The sequence below is a fragment of the Erithacus rubecula genome (assembly GCF_903797595.1).
Source record: "Erithacus rubecula genome assembly, chromosome: 19".
NCBI classification, from domain to species: Eukaryota; Metazoa; Chordata; class Aves; order Passeriformes; family Muscicapidae; genus Erithacus; species Erithacus rubecula.
The window spans coordinates 8,339,661-8,362,437 of NC_136671.1; the positions used below are offsets into that span (position 1 = coordinate 8,339,661).

A 22,777-nucleotide genomic window follows, 5' to 3' on the forward strand; every position below is an offset into this window, starting at 1 on the left:
CACACATGTGCTTACATTTTGGCTGACTGCTCCACATCAGGGATCTATGTTCAATACCAAAGCTGTCCAGAAAGATTTCAAATCACCTTCCCACAGTTGCCTGAAGACAATGGGAGTGGTAGACAACAGCAGAGCAGATAATTTCATTTGATTTTTGTTATTTGAGAAGATTCAGCTCTGGTGTGAGAAATTTACCCCAATGTGCAACTACAACTGTATTATTTCACTATAGAAAAAACTCTGTCAATTCCCAGAATGCAAACCCAAAAAGACTATCCCTGACAGTTCTGAATAGGGGCAGGGGGAACTCTGGCAGAGTAGCTTTCTCAAATAAAACAGTGGAAAACCAAAATACGATCATACTTTGGAAGTTCTTCTGCATTAACTAGTCCACAATGTCTTTTCTTCAGATACAGTTTTGGGATTTAAAAGATAATACCTTTTAAGCAGGCAAAACACTGCTGGCTACCAGACTGGGGATACCTTGTCTCTGAGCAAAAAGATATCTCCAGACCTTGGCTCCTCTTAAATACTGAACTCAGCAGCATCCCTTGGCACTCTTTCAAGAGTTCATTTCTTGCTCCCAGCCCTGCTACACATCATCCAGGATATCTGCCAGCTTGGCATCCAGATCCCAAAATGTTCATCTACCCCTTATTCTCACAGCAGGCAAGACAGCATCTGCTCTAAAAGACTTCTAAATAAATACAAATTATGTATGAGAAAGTATGCTGGGCCTATAAAAACACAATACTGGAATGGTAACCAATACCTTTCCTTATTTTATATATATATAATACACACTTTTAGACCCAGAGTGCTAAGAAAACAGCAGCAACTGCTACACTGCATATCCTAACCTCCAAAACCAGCAAGGACAGGTTAAACCTCGTGCAGCAGGAACAGAAAACACTAGTGCACACAAACTGGCATGCTGTATATGTAATAATGATGTTTTATCTATAAGAAAGTGTTATTATTACTGCTGTTGTTTTTAGTGTAAAACTGATCAAGGCTCAATTAAGAGTGTTGCCATTTAGCCAAGCCCAAACAAGAAGTTTATAAATCTTTGAGGGCAGTCTCTGTGAGGAAAACAAAATTTAAGAAACCTTACAGCCTTTAAAAGAAGTTTTCTCCACGAACCACAGAACTGTGAAATTGACCCATCAGTGTAAAAAAAACCAGAGTACCTTCTGCATTTCCAACTCAGTCCTTCAAAGGTGCATTTCTTAATGTGTCATCAATGTAGACAGTTTGAAAGCTCAAAGGTGAACTCAACTGCAAGTTTGGTTTGAGCCTCTTCTGCTTGGGGGAGGAGGGGCAGAGTGGAATGGATAAAGCAAGAAGTAGAGAAGAAAGATTTTTCCACAGCCACACTTAAACCACTTCTTATTGTGTGTATTTTTTTAAAGCAGGCAAGCATCAAAAGCCTCAAAGCAGGAAAACAGATCTTGGCACAAACTAGGCTCTTTTCTGAATTAAAAGCAATTTTTCAGACACTACAAGCAGAAGTATTTGAAAGTTGCTTACCAAGCACATGCAATAAATTCACGGTAGGAGGCACATACTTGCAACATGCATGCCTGTACAGCTAATTAAACAGTTGTACTCAAACCATGACTGCAGACTCTCAAATATGCCCCTTAGTTCTTCTCAGGCCAGTCACCTCCTCACTGATTCTTCCATTTGCTTTAATACTGAAAATTATGCAAAACAATAAAGCAGCTTAAGCTCAAGGAAACCAACAGAAAGCTTAAGCTGGCCATCAGCTTTAGAAAACAACTAAAATCCTCACATTAATGCACTGAGTAACATGTGTCTGGGAAGCCTAGAGAGTCTGCATATATTAAGCTGCATATTTAAGGTTGTACTTGTGTCTGGAACATAACAGGCACCTAATCAACCTTTGTAAACTGGCTCTTCATCTTAAAGCCAAGTGCAACAACAAAAGTCTCTAAGCAGCATGAAAAGGAAATTCAAAAAAATGAATGAAAGCAGTCTGCCACTGTAGAGGACACACTGTAGAAGTCACCAGAGGCCTGTTTTGCTGAGCACTGCTACTCAAACCCAATGTAAGCACAGCTTCACCAATGGGATAAGTGCAGTAAAGTGCACATTTTGGGAGTCTCAATTGGGTATCCACAAGAACACACTTCCCTGGTCACCTCTGGTTTATGCCAAGCAGTGGAGAAAAATGCAGAAAATAGAATTACTTTTTTTCTTAACATGAATCTTCTGTTGCTGTTTTAACAATTTTGAACCATGTCTTTGTTTAAAAACAATCAATTTTTCCTTTGCTGATCTCTGTGAGTGTGAAGGGCCCTCCTTTTAAGCCAGGAAACAAGAAATAAGGCCAAGCATTCAACTTGCATTCATTCTGGTTTTTTGTGTAGGCACATGCTCTGGTTTGAACATATTTGAATACTGAAGGGCAGATGCCCAAAACAAGAGATAGTATGTGCCAGTTAACACTTAATGCTTCCTAAATTGAGCACTTCCAATGTACTAAGTGTATTAATGCAAATCCATGTACCACCTACATAACAGGGTAGAACATACAGCATCCAGATCTTATCTTTCCTTAACCAGTCCAGTGCTGGCCTCCTGAAAGCATTCATACTTTGAAAAGCCATTTCTAAAAGTTATTTTGGTTCAGAAGGGCCTCACTTTGCAATTCCAAAACAAGAACTAGAAGACTGTAATAAAAAAGGGAGCCTTTTTAAATACACACTCCACCACAAGATGGTATAAACTGGAAGAAAATTACTATGTATGCTAATCAATGGTTTTATACAACTACTCGAGACTTTCCTATAAGATCTGCTCTCAGCAGAGCTGCCTGAGTTCCTTCCCTCCCAGCCTGCCACACTGAATTCTGTCCTCTACACTCTTCACCTGGTGTCATTTCAGAAGAAGCAGCTGTGCTGTCCAGTAAAGGCACCAGAGAGGTGCTCAGAGGGACTGAGTGCCAGTTCCACCCATGGGGCATGGCTGGCCACAACTGCTGGTAACACTCTGAGGTAGGCTGTAATTATATATAAACCACTGTAGTCACATAGATCCAGTCTAAACATAAATAAATATATAGAAATGAAAAAAAAAAAAAATCTCCGAATGGATCCATGTTTAACAGTTTTTGAGCACCGCTCCTCTCTGGGTTTTTTTTCCTACTTCCACCTCCCAAACAGGCAAGAGGAGCACATGGAAAAGGAAGTGGTCAGCATCCTGCCACCAAAGGCAAGGTTTTCAACAGCACAGGCCTTCAGCATCTGTGAGGAAGTTTAACTAAACATAAAGCCATATGCAGAAAAGCTACCTGAACTCCCATAAACTATTTTCCCCACTTGATTCCCCACCTTTACTTGGAAGTACAGGAATTGCACTGATTGGTCTGGGTATTGAGGCAGTGCTGTGAGTTTTCTGCTTTCATTTACTTCCTTAACCTACTTTATTCTTCTTCCTCTAAATGGGTCACATTAGCATTTTTTGTTCTTTCCACTGTACTTTCTCCATACTTTAATATCTTTCACTGCATTTTTCTGACACTGTGCCTCTCACCTGTTTTTTCAAGGGTCTGCCTTAGTCTTGCAACAAGGTTCTGTCAGAATGATTCTGGTATTGCTGCAGCTCTGTGCAAGTAACACAGACACTGGAGCTTCCTCCAGAACCAGTAATTCATCAGTGAATTTGGTACCTCATCTTTAGATCAGCCCCCTCCCAAGTCTTTTCACCATCATTCTAAGAGACATCTTAGATATTGCAATGTTGAATTAATAAAAAATAAGCATCCTTATTTACAACATCACAGCTAGAAGCCAATGAGAACAAGGCAACTCCTTGTGAAATAAGCCAGATTGATGTGACTGCACTGGAGCTCAGGGTATGAGGACAGCATTTAGTGTCAAGACAAAACAGTACAAGAGGATAAAAACCTAAACAAAACACCTTGACAGGCTGTATTCAACTACCCTCCACATCACAGTACACAACAGGATAAAACATGATTGAAACATTAAAAAAAAAAAAAAAAAAAAAGGACAGAGAGAAGGACAAAACTGTGAAACAGCTGGACCAATCTGTCCTGAAATGGAGCCCAAGTCAACACCTCTGCTAGGAGCAAGCTGCCTGTGCATTACACTCTACAAAGGCTGTCCAGGTACAACCACCATGCAAGTCTATGCCTAAGTGATCTCTTATTTTGGAAGCAAATTGCAAATTATCTCCCTTTAAGGACACGATGACAAAGCAAACCTGAAGCCCAGATAAATGTATTGTGCCTGATGTCCTCAGGATCATTACTGCAAGCCACAGATTTGCAGTAATGTATGGAAACTAACACAAACCCAATCACAGGCATCTTCATATTCTAAGAGGGTAACTAGCAAAGAAAACATTCAATAAGACAGTGACTCAAAGCCACAAATAATTCCACTTCCTCATTTTGAATGGCCTTCAGGCACTCAGCAAGAAGAAACTTAACCTGCGTGATCACAAAAGAACAAGCAAAAAACTCAAAAAAACGTATTTTTGTCTTCCACTCTCAAAGGAAGAAACATTCCCTTGGCTCAGCCTCCTCTGATCACGGCTAGACATCTTATGTGTCTGTACAGTTATTGCAAGTCACTCCTTTCAACACCATTCAAAATTGCCAATGCTTCATAGTGCAGTTTGCAACCTTTAGTAACCTTTGCATTTTGAGAAAACAGAGGGAAGATTCAAAGGCACTGAAGTAAGGGGTGGGAGGAAGACTGAAGGAAGGAACACAGACACTGTCTTGCAGTCCAGTTTGAAGCCTTCCCACCTTCTACAAGACAAAGATGGGCAATAATTTGCTAGTGGGAAGTGTCATGCAAGAAGTTGGGAAGTGTCCCACTTCTGTTTTCTTCCTGGAGCTGAAAAGCACTGAGTTATGTTTGTTCTCTCCAGACTGTTACCTTTTAAGCACAAAAAAATACATGCAAGTGGAGATTGTTACATCATCTACAACTGCTACATAAAGTTCATTTCCCTGCTGAAGCTTCCAAGCAGAAACAAACCAACCAAAACACAAACTTTTGTTGCATAAGAAAAGCCATGTATAATATCCTCAAATCTCTCCTCCGTGCTGCTTCTCTCCAAAATTACACATATCAGTAATCCAGCCATATTACTGTATTCAGCAGTACCTTTAAGTCAGGAGCACAAACAAGTAAGACTTAGAGAAAAATTGCAATGAATGTGCATCATTTGAAGTTTTTGACACATCACAGGCATTAAATTCAATTCTCTTTCCCAAGCACCTCACCTGAGCAGTTCCACCACAGCTTTTCAAGAAAAATGAGATTAGATGCTCCACACCTTAGCTATCAAATTGAACAAGCAACAGTTGCAAGCAGAATTAAAATACATAATCTCACTCTGAGCAATAAAGCCACTGCTAGTCAAATCAGTGATTTTTACTGTCCAAGCACTGTCAGTCTGTGGCCATGTAACACTGAGTTTGAGACAAGACTACATCTGAACTTTTGCCCTGAATGGTACCAGAAATTTCAACCATGGGGAGTTCTCCAGTCATAATTTGTTTCAAAGCAATATATCATTTTAGAGGTTTCAGCAAAGTCTGGTTTTCACAGTCACTCTCTAACCAAACATCTGCAACTTCCAATCTCTCGACCATATCAATGGCCAATATACTGGCCCAGGAAACATGGGATATTCCAGCATGCCAGATCCCACCAAAATGGTCAGACTTTCGAGCAGTTTAAGGACCAGCTGACACAGCAACATAAGGATGAGTTTGCTGAATACAACTGTGGCCACATGAAAGAAGATATATGAACATTTCATCTCTCTGAAGAGTTATTCTGGGGAGACACTTGACCCTAATAAGATTCATTCACAATAACTTGAGAAACAATATAATAGCACACCACTACTGGATAGGAATCTGACCAATAACCAGTTCAGGAGTGGATGTATGACCTATCAAAAGCTGAAAGTGCATTGTTTCTTAAGGTTGGGGTTTTTTTGTTCAGACTTTCAAGACCAATGAGTAATTGATGCTATTAACATAAACAAAAGTAAGCCTTTGTGTAGTCCCAAAACCACAATTCCTTTGATCCATTCTTTAATGTGTGCCTGATTTTCAAGAATTTCTAATATTTCATCTTAAAGAAAAATGCATCTTATTCTTGAAAGAGCTGTGTGCACTGACAAAGGGGCTGGGGCCAAGAGCTTGCTTCACTGACTGATGTACAACTAGCTGCTGCTGAACAGGTTCTGAGTGGCAACAGCTCCATGAGCCTCTTCTAAACCTCACAGTGAACTTCTAATTATCATCCAGAACAGCAGATTCAAAATATTCTACAAAAATACAGCCCAGCTGAAAAAAGGGAGGCAAGACAATGCTGTGAAAATCTTTTTTGCTCTGAAAAATTCTCTTTCAGAATGAGATAGTGGAAGCAGGACATTGGCAAGAGAAGTTTTATGCAATCTAAAACTTCAACAGTGAAAACACAACTGATGGCATTCAGTCTAGTTGCTCTGGAACAGTATCTGTCAGGCTCTCTCCTCTGAAAAAAAGGAGGAGCACACACAGCTCATGAAACAAAAATCCCCCAAACCTGTCCATAATATATGGTTATGGGCAGGTTATCTAGCATGAGTTCAGATGAATGAGCAAATCAATTTTTGAGTGGTAATTGACTGTAAAAGATTTGCCACATCATGTGGTTGTTGCTGTAGTCTTTCCTATTTGGGGTGCTGTCTATTCAGGCACAAAGAGGAAGCAGAGAGGTGATGTTACAAACAATAACACCTGCAGAAATGTATTTAATACACTTTGTTTCAAGTTGTGCAAATCTGAGTCTTAAAAGAACAGTTTATTTTTTCTCCATTTTTGCTTACAGTCACCGAGAAAGTATGACCTAAGTAAATGGCCTATGTTCTGTTCTTAATTCTAACACCTGACACAAAAGGAACCTTTGAAGTCTCCTGCTGGCCCCAAAGACACTATTAAGTTTTAAATGAAAAAGTCCTAAAAGGTTAAAAAATGTCCATGTCAGTTCCAGCCCCTACTAGGACCATCTCTTCTAAATGTCATAATTGTAACTTAATTGGTCCATCCCTCTTTTCTCTGAAAAATTACCTTATATCAGCAATTTGTCCTCACAACTCTTTTGCCTTCAAGACAACTTTTACAAGAAACCATCCCAACTGAAACTGTTTTGAAATATAGAGCATCCACAACCAGTATTCGCTACTTTAAAAAGTTGTTTTGATAATAATGTATTCCACGTTTGTAGAGTTTTAAGAGTTGCTTTTAGAATCTACTTGCCACCAGTTAGATAATTTTAAATTTTGTATTTATAGTTACATGTGTGTGTATGTGTACATATGGATACATATATGGAACACAAACAAACCAATCCCACAGCTGTTAAAGAGAAATAAAGACTGCTATTGGCACTTGCTTAACAGTGGCAAACTTACTAAAACACCATTCAAATAATTTTTCTCTACTTAGCCAAAGGAGGTAAAAAATAAAGTCAGCAATCAAAGGCAGCTACAAAGGAATCAGATAAGCACTTCAAGAGTTTCAATAAGAGTAGATAGTTGAGTTCAGCCAAAGACAAGAACCATTTCTCCGGCAAGTCAAGCCCAGCCCTGTACGGAGCGGGGCGCGGTGGAAGCCGCGCTCCGAGGGACCCGAGCGCAGCAGCAGCGGCGGCTCCAGCTCCGTGCGCCGCCGGGCGCGGGGCGCGCAGCGACCGGCACAGCCCGAGGGCGCAGCACCCACCGCTGCTCGGCACTTCCAGCGCGGGCCCCAAAGCGGCCCGGCCGCCCCGAGCGGAGCGGCCCCGCACGGCTCCGGGACCGGCAGGGGCCGCCCGGCGCGGCCCCCGCCTCCGCCCGCCCGCCCGCCGGCCCCGCGCCCAGCGGAGGGGCGAGCGGCGCGGAGCCGCCGCGCGTGTGAGGCGGCCTCGGCTCCGCCCGCGCCGCGCGCCCGGCTGTCAAAGCGAGGCGGCCCCGCGAGGTGAGGCCGGCGCTGGGCCTTTGTGCGCGGGCGCGCATCTGTCACCGCGTCCCCGGGCCGCGCGGCGCACGTGGGGCGGCGGGCCCGGCCCCGCTTTGTGCCGCAGGTGCCGGGCCCGCGGAGCCATCTTGGGGCAGGCGGCGCCCCCCGGCCGCGCTCACCTGCACGATCTCGCCTTCGGCGCTCAGCGTGGCCCCCGCGCGGGAGAAGCGGCCCTGCAGCCCCGTGGTGTAGGTGGTGTAGTCGCCGCTGGGGCTGGACTCGAAGAGCACCACCTCCACGAACGCCGTCTCCTTGCCCAGCGCCGCGCCCGGCGCCGCGGCCAGCAGCACCCCGAGCAGCAGCAGAGGCGGCGGCAGCGGCGGCACGGGCAGCCCCGCGCCGGCCCCGCAGCCCCTCATCGCGCGGCGGGAGGAAGCGGCGCCCCGCCGCCGCGCATCTCTCCCGAGCGGCTCCAGCTCCGGGGCCGGGCTCCCGGGCCGGTCAGCGTCCCATGGCAGCGGCCCTCCCGCCGCGCTGCGCCCCGCTCCTCGCTGCCGCGCTCCCCTTCCCTCGCCCCGGCTCCTCTCCGCCCTGCCAAGCCGCTTCCCTTTCATCTGCTCCACGTGACGGCCACCACGGGGTTATCCCCGCCCTCCGCGCCGCGCTGACCCGCTCGGTCCCTCCCGCCGTGCACACACCGCCCGCAGCCGCGCCGGGCCCGGCCGAGCCGAGCGCTTCCCGTGGCCGCCGCCGGCCCGGCTCGGCCCGGCCCGGCCCCGCGAGGGTCTGAGAGCGAGCGGCACTCGGGACGGCCCTGCCGGGATCGGCTTTCCACGCGGCCGGGCCTGCAGGGCCGGGAGGCGAAGGGCAGCCCCGCGAGCTGTGGCAACCGCCTGGGCCCGCGGCCGCCGGGGCGCTGCCCGCCGGTGCCGGGGCTCCCGCGCTGCCCAGCCGCGGGCTGCGGCTCGGCCGGGCCGCCTGCCGGCACCACCGCGGCTCGTGCCCGGTGGGTTAGGCACGGGTCCCGGTGCGGTGGCTGGCACAGCCCGGCTGGGCGGGCGGAGCGGTGCTCGGGGAGCGCACGTAGCGCGGGCAGCCTCCTCCGCGGACACGCCGCTGCGCTGCGGGACGGACGTGCCAGCTCTGGGCAGCCCGCGCCCGCCGGGCTCCTCGTTTGTGTCTAGGGCAGGAAGACCGATCGGCTCTGATCCCAGTCTCCTGAAACTGAATTAGGGGAGGCTCGGTTACCTGGGCTCTTTTGCTTGGCTGTAAGTGCGAGTCTACAAAACCTCCATAAATGAGGGATGAGGGAAAAATGTTTTGGTAATGACTTGTGTTGCAGTCTCGCACAAGAACTGGATATCAGCCAATTATACATTTTTCCATTAAAAGTATGTACAGCTAAGTACATGGAACTCATTAATAGGTGGTGTTATACACCCTAAAAATATAACTCAGTGACAAGGAGGATTTAGACAAACTAATCCAAGATCCCTTGTTTGCTAAGAAATACAGTGTTTGGAAACAAAGCCCAGCCCTAGCTCACTGGCAGAAGAAATAATAGCATAGTCTACAAATGGCCTGCTCTTTTCCTAAATACACTTAGTTACAGGTGAAGACAAGGTAGCGTTTTCCTTAGCATGACACAGTGAGCAATGTTAGCTTAACAACTCATGAAGAGTTCTTTGGTCAAGAAGGGATCACAGGATCTGGGCTCCTACAGAAAGCCAGAAAATTCCCACCTAAGACTACGTACAGTGAATCAAAGAACTGCATTTTTAGAAAGGGAGCTGAAAGGGACATCACTATGGTGCTCTGCAAACTTAGATGTGGCCAACAGGTGCAAATTTTTGATTAAAGGTATGTTTCAGTACAATTTCAGAAATGCATGGCATCTAGTGTACTAAATAGAAGCATTTTAATCTCTTAGTACAAACTACCTCCACATGATTTTTCCTTCACCCATGAGGCAAATGGCTGATGCTTAGTCAATATACGTCTGGGAACTACCTACAAAAAAAAGATGTGAATGGGGCTCTATACAGCAAGTGGACAGATCCTATGCCTAAAATAAGAGTTGTTGAAGACCTGAATCCATTCCACTTGGACTAGAGACACAGCAAAATTGCCTTGGAGCAGTCTCACAGTCAAATACTGAGGAGTGACATGAGGCACTAGGTCTCAGGTCACCAAGTTCCCTCGACTTGGGCAGAAATCCAAGCAGGAAGTTACAGGAAGAGAATGGACTGTCTATCATTAAAGCATCAAATATTTCTAATTGGCATGCTGCCCAGTTGGCAGTATACAGTTCACAATTCAGTTATGCCATAATACTTCAGATATGTTTTCTTTTTTTTTCCCCCTGGATAACAAACTGAGGCCCAGGGTCTGAATACAGAAGGCTCAAGCATTTATAACTACAGCTGAGGACAGTGAGAGCTGTGATTTGAGCATAACTAAATTATGTGCAATACCAAATGGTCTGAGAAAGCATTATCTAGGCACTCAGTCTCTTTTTTCAAGTAACAAGTGAGAAAAAAACAGAGGGAAAAAACTCAGATTTCACCAAAGGAGGCTTAGATTGAATATTAGGGAACATTTCTGCATGGAAAGAGTTGTCACACTGTAACAGGCTGCCATGCATAGACATGGAGTCACCATCCCCCTGGGGAATTTAAAAGATGTGGCACTTGGGGACATGGTTTAGTGGTTTAGCAGTGCTGGAGGAATGGTTGGACTCAATTTGTCTTCCAGATCTTTTCCAATATAAACAGTTCTATAATTCTATCTCAGAAGCAGGCAGTCAACACTAGAGGATGCTTTTGACACTGAACTTCCTACATCTCACTTTCCTTGCAAAGAAGTGGGTATTATAGAACCCTCCTCCCTCTGTTCTTGAGAGAAAACAAAGTTAGTGAAGTAGCCATATAATACTGTGATAAATGTCATAAAAAAGCCCAAAACAATCTCTTCAGAGCAGACCAGTCTGTAGAAAGGACAAAGAAGCCTGGTTGTCTTATTCCTACACCCACATCTGCCTGTCCAGGTGTTTTCAGGAACTAACTCGGACTATTTACTGCCCACATTCCCTACATGTTTTCACCCCGTGCTCTGCAGAGTTTATTTCATTAGTAAATGATATTTGTAATAAGCGATAGGAACGAGTGCTGTCCTTTTCCCAATAAATTCAAGGACATGTACATGCCTGCCCTTTTCCTCTAAGCCAGAATTGCACAGCACAGAGTTTTAGGTGTGGCTTACAGCTTTACTCAGCCACACCGAGCGCTCGCTCCAGGAGCAGCAGCAGCTCCTCAGCGCTCCAAGGGGCGCCGGGGCTGGCCGGGTGCACTGCGGCACGGCCACCAGCAGGTGTCCCCTGCGGGACGCGGCCGCGCCGTGCGGAGCCGCAGGAGGAACCTGACCCGAGCACATGGGCTGAAGGATCTCCACAGCCTTGCGTCTTCATCTTCACCTTCATCTTCATCTTCATCTTCATCTTCACCTTCATCTTCATCTTCATCTTCATCTTCATCTTCATCTTCATCTTCATCTGTCTTCATCCTCATCTTCATCTTCATCTTCATCTTCATCTTCATCTTCATCTTCATCTATCTTCACCTTCATCTTCATCTTATCTGTCTTCATCTTCATCCTCATCTTCATCTTCATCTTCATCTTCATCTTCATCTTCATCTTCATCTTCATCTTCATCTTCATTTTCATCTTCATCCTCATCTTCATCTTCATCTTCACCTTCATCTTAATCTATCTTCATCCTCACCTTCATCTTCATCTTCATCTTCATCTTCATCTTCATCTTCATCTTCATCTTCATCTTCATCTTCATCTTCATCTTCATCTTCATCTATCTTCATCTTCATCCTCATCTTCATCTTCATCCTCATCCTCATTTTCATCTTCATCTTCGTCTTTGTCTTCGTCTTCATCTCATCCTCACCCTCATCCTCATCCTCATCCTTATCTTCATCCTCATCCTCATATCTTCATCTTCATCCTCATCTTCATCTTCACCTATCTTCATCTTCATCCTCATCCTCATCTTCATCCTCATCGTCATTTTCATCTTCATCTTCATTTTTTCATCCATCTTCATCTTCATCCTCATCTTCATCTTCATCTTCATCTTCATCTTCATCTTCATCTTGCATCTGCAGGCAAACTGTACTGTGCTGCAGAAAGCCCATTGTAATGGATAACATATTTTTTAATATTTATGGAATGATGCTTTTGTCATTATCATCAATTATTCTAAATTAAAGTAACAAGCCGTTGTAGCTTGTCAGCTTAATTAAAGACCAAAAAGAACAGTCAGGGGATATTTGTACTAAGGAAAAAAATGTTGTGCAAAGTGGCTTTTGCCTCTTCATATTTAAAGTTTGGAAACACAATTAATCCAAGTAAATTAGCATGGGAACAATGCAAATTATCCAACTGACTAGCCACAACAACCTCAATTATACAATTTTTGTGAACAAAAGATTTAGTTAATATTTGAATAGTTAAGGTTTCCAATGTTTTAAACAACGTGTAGTCTTTTAAATCTGTAAGAAGGGGGAACATGGTTGGGGAATCTTTCACCTCTCTGTACATGCAATTGTCTAGTGAAGGGAAAAATAATAATGAACTAGATCTGTAAAGTTGAATTATGTAGATTGTACTGAAAATACCCTTATTAAAATGAATTCAGCCCTTTCTTTTTGCAAACTATTGCCCAATACACAGTACAAGCTCAAATAAGAGTTGCAGGACATGCTTGATGTTTTCCTTCAGAGTCCTCACCAGGCAGTCACAGAAGATCATGTTACCAAGAGAAGAAAAAAGAATTTTAAGAAACAAACATAGGGAATAATTTCTGTATGCTTTTTGATCATCTAAAATATCTGACAGCAACAGAATGGATTTGGAGAAAATTTGCAGCCATATTTCCCAAGATTCTCAGTGTCTATTTTGCAATCAAATGCATCCATACCAATGTCTTTCACTGTGCTCCTGTAGTCCTGAGATTGCTCTGTATCACATCTACTCACTTTCAATTGCAGTTGCACTCAATCCCAGACTCCTGTTAATTCCATGTGTTCATCATGTCAGTGCTTAGCAGTTTCCTTATTCATAATATTGAAGAAGCAGCCAATGAAAATAATACATAAATAACATACCCTGCATATTTCACAGAGACATATTTATATGCAATCTAGATATTGACACTTTACTTAATTCAAGATTGTTATTTGCATTTCTGGAGTAAATCTAGGGTACAAATTGCTGTTCAGAAAGCCCTACCTCAAGCAATAACATAAAATGAACAATATATAAGCATCACAGAATAAATTTGAAGCACATGGTTAAAGTGTAGGATGTATCAGCTGCTAATACTAATTGCAGTATGAAGAACTCTATGTTAAAGCCAAAAAAATAGATTTCACTGGTTCTGAGTACCAAAAGCAAAAAAAACACTCTTAAAATGTTACTGGATAAAAGAAAGGAATTCCTACATTAACAATGGATTTGTTCATGTGACAGTGAGTTAAGCAACTATTTATTTCATCTTGGATTATCTATTATATTAAAGACTCGTCTAAGTTAAAAGATCTGATTAATCACCTTAAAACATTCCTTTTCCACATTCAACTACTAGTATAGGATCTATTTAATTAGTAGATTAATGGCTTTAGCTGTCCCTGCCTGTTTACATAGGAGTTATCATTAAAGTCAGTGCTAACACAGCAAATCAGGGAGGCTAGCAGAGACAAACCATAATAGACTCATTGCTCTCTGAACACCAGCTGTTACCCTGGGCCCTCTGAGGAGTCAGCAAATCAAAGATCTAGGAGGCAGGAGATGAATTATTCTGACAATATCCCCCACGTTTTGGGTCCTGCTGAACCTACACTGAAACAGAACTGAGTCCTAACTTGACATTTCCTGATGATTTCCTCTTCTCATACAGGGTCACATGACAGCTGGAGACAGGGTTCTACGTACAAAAGGGCAAATGGAAGAATATAAGGAAATAAATTCAAAATTACAAAATGAGAAAGCTTCCAGGACTCTTAGAAGCTCTGGACTTCTGCAAGAATTTCAAAGCCTAGGAAAGGTCTAAGAAATAAGAAAAGGTTTTCCCTTTCAAACGCTGGCAGTGCTCCAAAGAAGAGCTGGCTTCTGCCAGCAGGAAGTAGCCATCAAGTTTTCCTAAGCATGGTTGTTTACCTCCCTGGGTGTTTTCCAAGAAGAGGTTCCAATTCTGAACCAGGATGTGCAAACAGAAAAACTTACTGGAACAGGAGCTTTTAGGTATGTGAGATTTCAAGTGAACTGTTTTCCTCAGAGAGCTTGCTCAACATGTGAGACCATGGACAAAATCCAGAACAGCATGGTGGGTTCCCTGGGACAGCACAGCAGCAAGTTCAGTCTCTCCTGTACTGTCCAAGCACATCCTGCAGCATCACCCCAAACAATGCATCATCTCAAGTAAGTGTAGGACCTTTACCTTTTTTCTTTTGCTTGTGTCTACCACATCAGTGCATCAGTGTAAGAACAACCCCTCTCTGTGCACAGCTCCTGTGGCATCTCCCAGAACCTCCAAATGCTGTGCACTCTGCACAACTGTCTGGTCCACATTTTCCTGCCAGCAGGAGGAGGAAACCCTGCAGGGAAACTCTGTGCTTGGGACCAAGCTAGAAAGAGAAAGGTCAAAGAACTGAGTAGGGCTGAAGTAGGATTACACATGGAAATAGGTGCTACAATCAGACAAACCACAGCAAAGCACCAGAGGTGCCAAGAGCTGAACCTTTTCAAGGGAAAGGGAATCCATGAATGGAAGTAGAATTGAGAGAATGATACAGCAATGGTGTGGGAAGGGGATGGGACGAGTTGGTAGGAAGCAGAAGCCAGAACAACTGAGCAAAGCCCAAATGACAACAAGCTGCTCTTGACCTGTGGGATCCTGCAGAGATCAGGGTGCCCACCAAACAGCTTAGGTCACCTGAGCCCATTTCCCTGGCTGACCAATGCTCTTTGATTCCCAGCTGGAGTCTCTCAGGGACTGGCAAAGGGCAAAAACCTTCCCAAGGGCATCCAGTGGCTATGTATAAAGATCTGTTTACACAACTAATGTTTGCAGAGTTTTTCAGTAACATTTCACTCTTCCAGAACTGGTAGCACAGGGCTGCCAGCATTTCTGTTTACTGTGTCTTCTTTTAAAATCCCTTCAGTGGTTTGCTCCAAGCTCTGCATGTGCAAGAGAAATTTGCTTCTCTGACAGAAAGAATTAAATTAAGAAATATTTATCTCAAAATATTGCCATGTCCTTGTAAGCAGATAGATTTTCCCTTTATATCAGCATTCCTTGACAGTGTGAGGGGGGTTAGGAAGCTGTCTCTCTGCTGTTTAATAAGCACATCCGTTTTCTGGAAAAATTAGTAAATTTGTAAAAATTGCAACTGCAACAAAATTATATACATTTGTTAATTTTTGGTCTTGACTGAGACCAGTGAATTCTTGAGTTTTAGAAGAGTCTAAAAGTGAAGTAAATTGGAATTACAATGCAAGTGAAGTTCAGGGGGGAAAAAACCATTATGGAGATTCAAGGAATGTTCTGAGACTTTTACAGAGATTGCTTGATCTCAAATTTACTGTTATCTCTCAAAAAAAAGACAATATATCATTTTAAGAAAAATCTGCCATCTTGTATTCTGTAACAATAGAAAAAGGAATTACACACACAAAATGTTAGAAGCTGTGAAAAGTAAGCTGATTTTGTTTCCAAAAAGCCTGTGATGCAAAGAGGTCACTACAGAAGGCCACAATGGAGGCTCATATTTCCTAAAAATTAAGTTAATCAGTTGTTCTACATTCATCTCCCCCTGGCCTTTGGACAGTGTGCTTTCTATCTCCCTTTTTTAACAAGGTGCTGCACTGAAATGTACTGCTGCTGAACTACCATTAAACCTGGACCAGGGCACAACCTCTTTGGATGAGGGCAATGGAACTGACCTGCCCAAAGAAGCTCCAAGGTGACCCTCAGTGCCCAGTGCTCAGAGAAGGGAGAGCCAATGTCACTTTGGACAGAGGATACAGACTCAGCATATTCCCTAACACTGAGGGCACTAAAACTTTGAAAGATGCACTCTTGACTCCCAATGTGCAATGATAAAATTTAAGAATAAGTAAAATTAGTTTAGAGGTTTTGAATAACCTTGTTTTAGGCTGCAAAACAGGTTCTCTTCTCCTTTAATCAGCTATTGATACAAGTATGGGAACCCTCCAGCTGTTGTCAAGAACTTGGGGGCCTGGGCCACCATCCCAGTGTTTTCAGACACACATTTGGCAAGCAAGCTCTTTCTCAGATTATGATTGCAAGTTAATCTTTCCTCTATGCCCCCCTCTTCCATTTTACTTTCCTCCTCTGTTCCCCCTTTTTTTCATGTGTAGATAACATTCAACACACATTTCTTTCTCTGTATCTGAGATTACACAAGCACAAAGCCTCTCCACCTTCGTTAAACAAAATTATTTCCTCTGGTGGGTTGGCCACCTGGAACATAAAACATAAAGCTATTTTAGCAGGAACTAATGTGGTTTCTGGCAGGACAGCCAACAGTATCCTCATTGGCACATCCTTGGTGGTAATGCTGAACCCCCCAGCAGGATGAAGGCAGAGTGAGAAGCATTCTTGAGTCACATGGATCACAGGATTAAATCCAGTGACTGAAAAAAATGAAAAATACAAAGACTGGGATGTGTAAACAGTGAAGGGGAGAAAAAAGTGGAAATCAGAATCAAACTTGAAGTATTTTTGTTAAAACTTTCTGAAAGGGCATCACAGCTTTCCTTAGGCACTCTTTTACCCAGTGACTCAATAAAACACTTTACAGATCCTAATGGTAGTAACATAATATTTGTGAGCCTAAATAAATTCTGCACCAGAGCTAGTCAGTATTCAACAGGACTAGAAATGCATAGGGTGTCATGCCCTTCTTTTGCTAGCTATTACTGCCAACACTAGACATGCTAATGGATGCTGTTATTATATTCAATAACAATGGACAGCACCAGTGCCAAGGGCAGCTTCCACTTTTGTTGGTTACACATCACTGGGAAGCAGCTCAGGCACCACCACTTCTGTGCACTTCTGTGGTTTATTCATGATCACAAATGTTTGTTGCAAAAGGAAGTGTGCTTTATGTGGGCTCTGGTTCCACATAAAATTAAATAGGAAAATTAAATCACCTGCAGACAGAAGGTTAGGATTTTTCTTCAGTCGTAATACCAAGATATCTGGGTGTCTTTATGATAAATCACGCCATGATAAATCAGATCTCCCCAGTACAGCTGTAAATATTACACATCAGCAATGTAAGGTGGCCCTGTTCACCCTGTTCAACACTTTTCTTGCAAGTAAGGGCTGCTTGAAATGGATGTCTGAAATCTGAAGCAGTTATTAATACTGAACCTGCATTTTGGTAGAAAACAGTAGCACTTTAAATTGGGAATCAGAAGAAACATGAGTCCAAACCTGGAAGAGACACACAAAAGAGAGGCAGGTAGTTTTCAATGGCCAGCATATAAGGGGCTTAGCAGGACCAGAACAAACAATTTTTTTGCACTCTGATTAAAAGGCTTATCGAAAAATTGCCGTATTTTTCACAAAGGTGTCAAAGTAGAAAGATGAACTTTCAGCCTTAGCTCAATGTCATGCTGCAATGCGTAAGAAAAGAACAAACACAAACTTACAAATGCAGTTTGTTCTCTGTATCATGAAAGCCTGGCAGAACTCCAGCCCTGGACTAATGCCAAACCAGCACACCAGTGTCTTTGATCTTCTAAAGCTCATGTTTTCCTTTAGTGTTTAACATCTCAACTAATTTAAAATCAATGGACAAATGGCTTTCAGAAATAATTGCGATCAGCCAAAGTCTCGACATTTCATAACCATTGGGGCCGTTGGCAACTGCCACAAGTGGAAACTTGGAGAGTTTCGGGCTCTGAGCAGCCACAGCTCGAGCAGCCTCATGGCCGGGCATTGCTGTCGCCAGGCTGCTGAACACCTGCATTCCCATGGGCAGAGTATTTCTGGGTTTTCTACCTACAAGGCGTTAGTCTGAACGCTAGATCTGTCAGATCTGACACGGCCCATGGCGGCGGGGCGATTCCCTCCCTCAGACACCGCAGGAGGGTGAAGCTCACTTCGCTCCCCACACAGCGCTGCTGCTTCTCAGGAACAGGCTGAGCGATTTCTGCATGGTCTCCTGCAACTTCCACTCATCAAACACGAACCTCGCTGCTTTGTTAGTCTTCTTAGCCCGTTTTCTGCCCATTCTTATGGCATCTGCTACAGCTCCATTCGTGGCCTTGTGTTCCCCATGATTATGCTTGTGACTACTTGGGATAGACCGGCTCCGGAAAGGGGATCAGAGAGAGGCTTCAGCTGCATCGCCACTCCAGGCGCAGTTCACTGCTTCTTCAAGGAACTGCTCAACTTCGGGGACCGCCATCGCGGGCGGGCACACCCCGGGCACCACGGCCCCTCACGGCCCCTCACGGCCCCATTCCCCCACACCCCTGCAAGCCCCGCCCCTCGCCAGCACTTCACAGACGCAGCCCCCTGTCTGATGCAATTCGCTTCATCCCTTGCTCGCGGCCTCGGGCCAATCACAGATTCTCTCGGTCGTGACGTCACGCCCCTCAGCCAATGAGCGAGAGCCACGATGGTAGAAATCCGGGCGTGGCGGCGCGGGGCGCAGTCGGCCGCGCTGGTGACGCCGGGCGGCGTGTCCGCCGTCCTCCCGTGCCGCCATGGCAGCGCTGCCCGGTGCCGCGGCCCCGCGGCTGCTCCTCATCCCCAGCAAAGCGGCCGAGGCTCCCGGCCCCGCGGCTGCCCGGCATCTGTCCGTTGTTCTGCCGGCAGGAGCCGACCCCGGCCTCCCGGAGATGGAGACCGCGCAGCCGGCCCGCAAGCGGCAGCGGCTCACGCATCTGAGCCCGGAGGAGAAGGCGCTGCGCAGGTGAGTGGGGGGCAGCGATGGCAAGGCTGCGGCTGTACTCGATGGGTACAAGCTCTCCCGCTGACGGCCGCTCTGCCCCGCAGGAAACTGAAGAACCGGGTGGCGGCCCAGAGCGCCCGCGACAGGAAGAAGGCGCGGATGACAGAGCTAGAGCAGCAGGTGGTGGAGCTGGAGGAGGAGGTGAGGAGCTGGGGAGATAAGGGGCAGGAGGAGGGGGAGGGATGGAGCGGCCTCCCTGCCTCACGGCTCTTTCACGGCTCTTTGCAGAACCAGAGGCTGCTGCGGGAAAACCAGCTGTTACGAGAAAGGACGTGTAACCTGGCGCGGGAGAACCAGGAGCTCCGCTGCCGCCTGGGTTTAGATGCTCTGAAGACGGAGCAGGAGGAGGGTGACGAGTTCCAGGTGAGCTGCGCTGCCGCCGCGTCCGCCCCCGCCTCGGGCAGAGCTGCCCCGCTCTGCAGCCTGGGGCTCTGGGCAGGGATTTGCCGGAAATACCTTTGCCCTCCATATGGAGGCTGTCCTGAAAGAGGTGCCAAGGCGAAATGGGTGCCGCTGGTAATGTGAGAGGTAGAAAGAAAGTTGACTAGTTCCAGGCGGTTTTAAGACAGGTATATCTGGTTTTCTACCTTGTAGAAGTGAAGTGGAAACTCTTACAGTCATGTAGGTGGGTCTCGGATGTGGTGGAGAGGGTCAGGCTCTCATTTAAAAATGTCAAACAAAATAAATATGCAAGTGTAGGGAAGCTTCAGCTAACTTTGGAAATTCTTACCTCCAGGTTCCTACAGAAGAAGTAAATAGGGCATTTTGTGTTGGCAGTCTATGCAGGAAAATTTTGATAATCAAGATCATGTATGCCTGTGAGAACAATTGCAGTGACCGAGGTTTTTTGGTCTTTCTTTTTTTGTCACAGGTTATGAAGGAATCTCAGGTGGATGAGATTAGATTGGTGACCGGGTCCGCTGAGTCCGCAGCACTCAGACTACGTGTTCCTCTGCAGCAGGTGCAGGCCCAGCAGTCACCATTTCTGACAGCTTCCACGTGGATTCTGATGGCAGTGATTCTTCAGACTCTGAGGTGAGCCCCCAGTCCTATGCAAAGTGTCCATGAAATTAGGAACCACTCTAGATATTAGATTAGCGTTGTAACATTTTGATGTTAAATCATTCAATGATTTCCATTCATAGTTGATTGGTTTTCTAAATCTTGGAATGCCATATCTCAGAACAGCTGTGTTAGGCTGTGTCTGGTGAGTACAGGAGTTCTACAACACCCACATGAAAAAACCCAGCCCCCCAGAGTTTGAATCATGTGCAGATCTGCCTAAGCCAGGTTCTGGTCTGTGCTCTGTGTAGCCAGCAGGCACTGTGGTGTTTGCACTTTTTGGGTACAAGATCTCAAGGAGCTTCTAATAGTGGCTGTAAATCTCAAATACATATATAATTCTCTGGGGATTGCCAGTACCCTTACAAAAACAAAAACAAACCAAAACTGTGGGCAAAGAATGACTATGTGTGGAACAGATTGCCCAGAAGGATGTGGAGTCTTCCTCACTGGAGATAGTCAAAAAACCATCTGGTACAGTCCTGTGCCATGTGCTCTATGATGACTGATTGAGCAATGAAATTGGACCAGGTGTGGCCTGCTGTGGTCCCTACCATATTCTGGGAATTCTGTGAATATGCCTCCTGGCATATTCAGTGAATTTATGCAAGATAACTGCCTTAACCGTATGTTTGATCTTCTTGGTAAAACTGTGATTGCATCACTGTATTTTAACCTCCATGTGGAGGTTAACAGATGCTACATTTGGTGTTTGGCTGTAATAGTAAAAAACTATTTTTCTAAATCTGTCTTTCATTTTGCAGTCTGATCTCCTATTGGGCTTTCTGGACAGCCTGGACCCAGAGATGTTTCTCAGATATGCTGATTCAGAGTCAACGTGCCTGGAAAAGCTGGAGGAAGACATCTCTGGAGAAACAAATTCCCTACCAACCACCCTATCTCCCTCTTTGGGGTCCCCATCAGCTAAGCTGGAAGCCATTAATGAACTCATAAGGTTTGATCACGTGTACACAAAACCCCTGGCAGTGGAGATTCCTGTCGACGTGGGCAACCAAACCAATATGCTAGTGAAAATGGAGAAAGAAAACCTCTCTTCATCTGACCACACGACCATCCCTGAGGTCCCAGTGTCTGTGAAGAAGGAACCTGTAGACAGCTTCATGCCTGAACTGGGCATTTCTCATCTGCTTTCTTCTTGTCATAGCCTTGAAGCCTCAAGCTACCTGTTGGATGGCTGCAGTGACTCTGGGTATGAGGGCTCCCTGTCGCCCTTCAGTGATGCCTCGTCTCCGCTGGCTGCTGACCATCTGTGGGAGGATAGCTTTGCCAAGGAACTCTTTCCCCAGCTCATCAGTGTCTAACCTGGTAGTGTTACCTCCCCTTGGATAACTGTCCTGGCAGGATATCAGCATATTCCCCTTTGGGGGTGTATGTGGGGAAAAATCCAGTCCATTCAGAAAAGTGTTTCTCACAGTTACCCATGCTAAGAGATGGCATGACAAAGCCTAGGGTGTCCTGTTCTGCCCTGGCTCCCCCAGTCAGTGTTTGCTTAGAGAGGCAGGTTTGTTACTCAATAACTTGCTCATTCTCTATGGACCTGAAAATGTTTTGTTTTCTGGTTTAAAATTTTAACACCAAAAACTAAAGTGGGATATTCATGTATAGACAACTGGGCTAGACCTTAATAGTCTCTAAGTCTTACAGCTTCACTAAATGCTTGTTTTCCATTTGCTATGTAGAGTTGCTTTGTCCATTTAATATTTAACTGTATTGGTGCAATTAAAATGCAGTGCAGCTCACTGATGCTTTTTTGCTTTAGAACTCAGTGGGGAGGGGAGAATATCTGGGCCTTGGAGAATTTCAGGTCTCTCTGTGTCTCATCCTGCCACAATGCATTGATGAGCAGTGCTCATAGGGTGTCTGCAGCTGGATGCTGCAGCAGTTCATTTTTGGGGTGTGGTAGAGGGGTTTGTGTGAGGACCAGAGCTACTAGGGCAAAACCTTCATCCTCTGTAAGGCAGGCAGGTGGAAGGAGCTTGAAGTCTGAATATTCAGAAGTGGCACCCTGGTGGCCAGTAATGCTGTCCAGAATTCTCAGTCTGAGGGGAGGTGGGTGTGAGACAGACACAGTGTGAAAATGGTTGCAGATTTTGTATTACCACATGAAATCCTAAAGCATTAAATGAACTTGGCAGGAGCTAATTTCAAATACCACAGCAGGACTTCTCATTGTCCACATCCATTTGCTCCAGTATCTAGTATTTGTGACAAAAACATTTGGAGGGACAGAAAAAGTTCTATACTGAAAATAAGAGAGCTGTTGCAGGTGTTGGTGCAGCTGTTACTGGTTTCAGTACTATTTCATGTTTTGCATTCAATTTTGACAAAAATAACTTGGGGTGGGGGGGGAAAGAAAACCAGAGCTGTTTCAGTCAGTAACATTCCAGGTGACAGGACTGCCTTGGATTACAAGCATGAGTAACCTAGCTTATAATGAAGGATTCTACCTGAAAAGTGGGTAGAAGTAAAGACTACAGCTGTGCAGTATAAAAAATTCAGATTGAAAAAATAAGTAGTCAGAAGAATAAATTGCTTTACTTTTAAGGTGGAAAATAGGGATGACTGCAAAGCCTATCAAATAAATTGCTGAGTCCAAAAAGCAGAAGTGAGGATTTGATCTGTAGTTGTGCCATTA

The 22,777-nt window shown here is 44.9% G+C and overlaps 3 protein-coding genes and 1 long non-coding RNA gene across 6 annotated transcripts in view; 1 reads left to right on the forward strand and 3 right to left on the reverse strand.

Moving 5' to 3' along the window:
• ZNRF3 (zinc and ring finger 3) overlaps positions 1–8,705 on the reverse strand; it is a 63,203-nt gene extending 54,498 nt beyond the window's left edge. Inside the window, exon 1 of one of the 3 annotated variants that reach the window (XM_079322919.1) lies at positions 8,176–8,705. In XM_079322919.1, the coding sequence (XP_079179045.1) occupies positions 8,176–8,610 (435 nt within the window). In that variant the 5' untranslated portion in view covers positions 8,611–8,705. The remainder of the gene's footprint in view (positions 1–8,175) is intronic. The other 2 variants (XM_079322918.1, XM_079322917.1) reach the window with 2 other exon arrangements.
• Positions 8,706–11,307: 2,602 nt separating this feature from the next.
• On the reverse strand, positions 11,308–11,919 carry LOC306810311 (uncharacterized protein; the record flags this gene model as incomplete). Its single annotated transcript, XM_079322740.1, has 2 exons — positions 11,308–11,534; positions 11,778–11,919. 2 exons carry the CDS (start codon positions 11,917–11,919, stop codon positions 11,308–11,310), a joined length of 369 nt encoding a protein of 122 aa, XP_079178866.1.
• A 4,592-nt stretch (positions 11,920–16,511) lies between these two features.
• LOC306810404 lies at positions 16,512–18,618 on the reverse strand. The gene is made up of 2 exons (XR_013776454.1): positions 17,750–18,618; positions 16,512–16,723 (listed from the first exon to the last, which is right to left on the reverse strand). It is a non-coding gene; the product is annotated as an uncharacterized lncRNA (long non-coding RNA).
• Positions 18,619–18,738: 120 nt separating this feature from the next.
• On the forward strand, positions 18,739–22,487 carry XBP1 (X-box binding protein 1). The gene is made up of 5 exons (XM_079322949.1): positions 18,739–19,020; positions 19,104–19,200; positions 19,288–19,422; positions 19,931–20,094; positions 20,886–22,487. The coding sequence occupies exons 1-5, from the start codon at positions 18,812–18,814 to the stop codon at positions 21,073–21,075; spliced, it is 795 nt and encodes a 264-aa protein (XP_079179075.1). The 5' UTR covers positions 18,739–18,811; the 3' UTR covers positions 21,076–22,487.
• Positions 22,488–22,777: the final 290 nt, after the last annotated feature.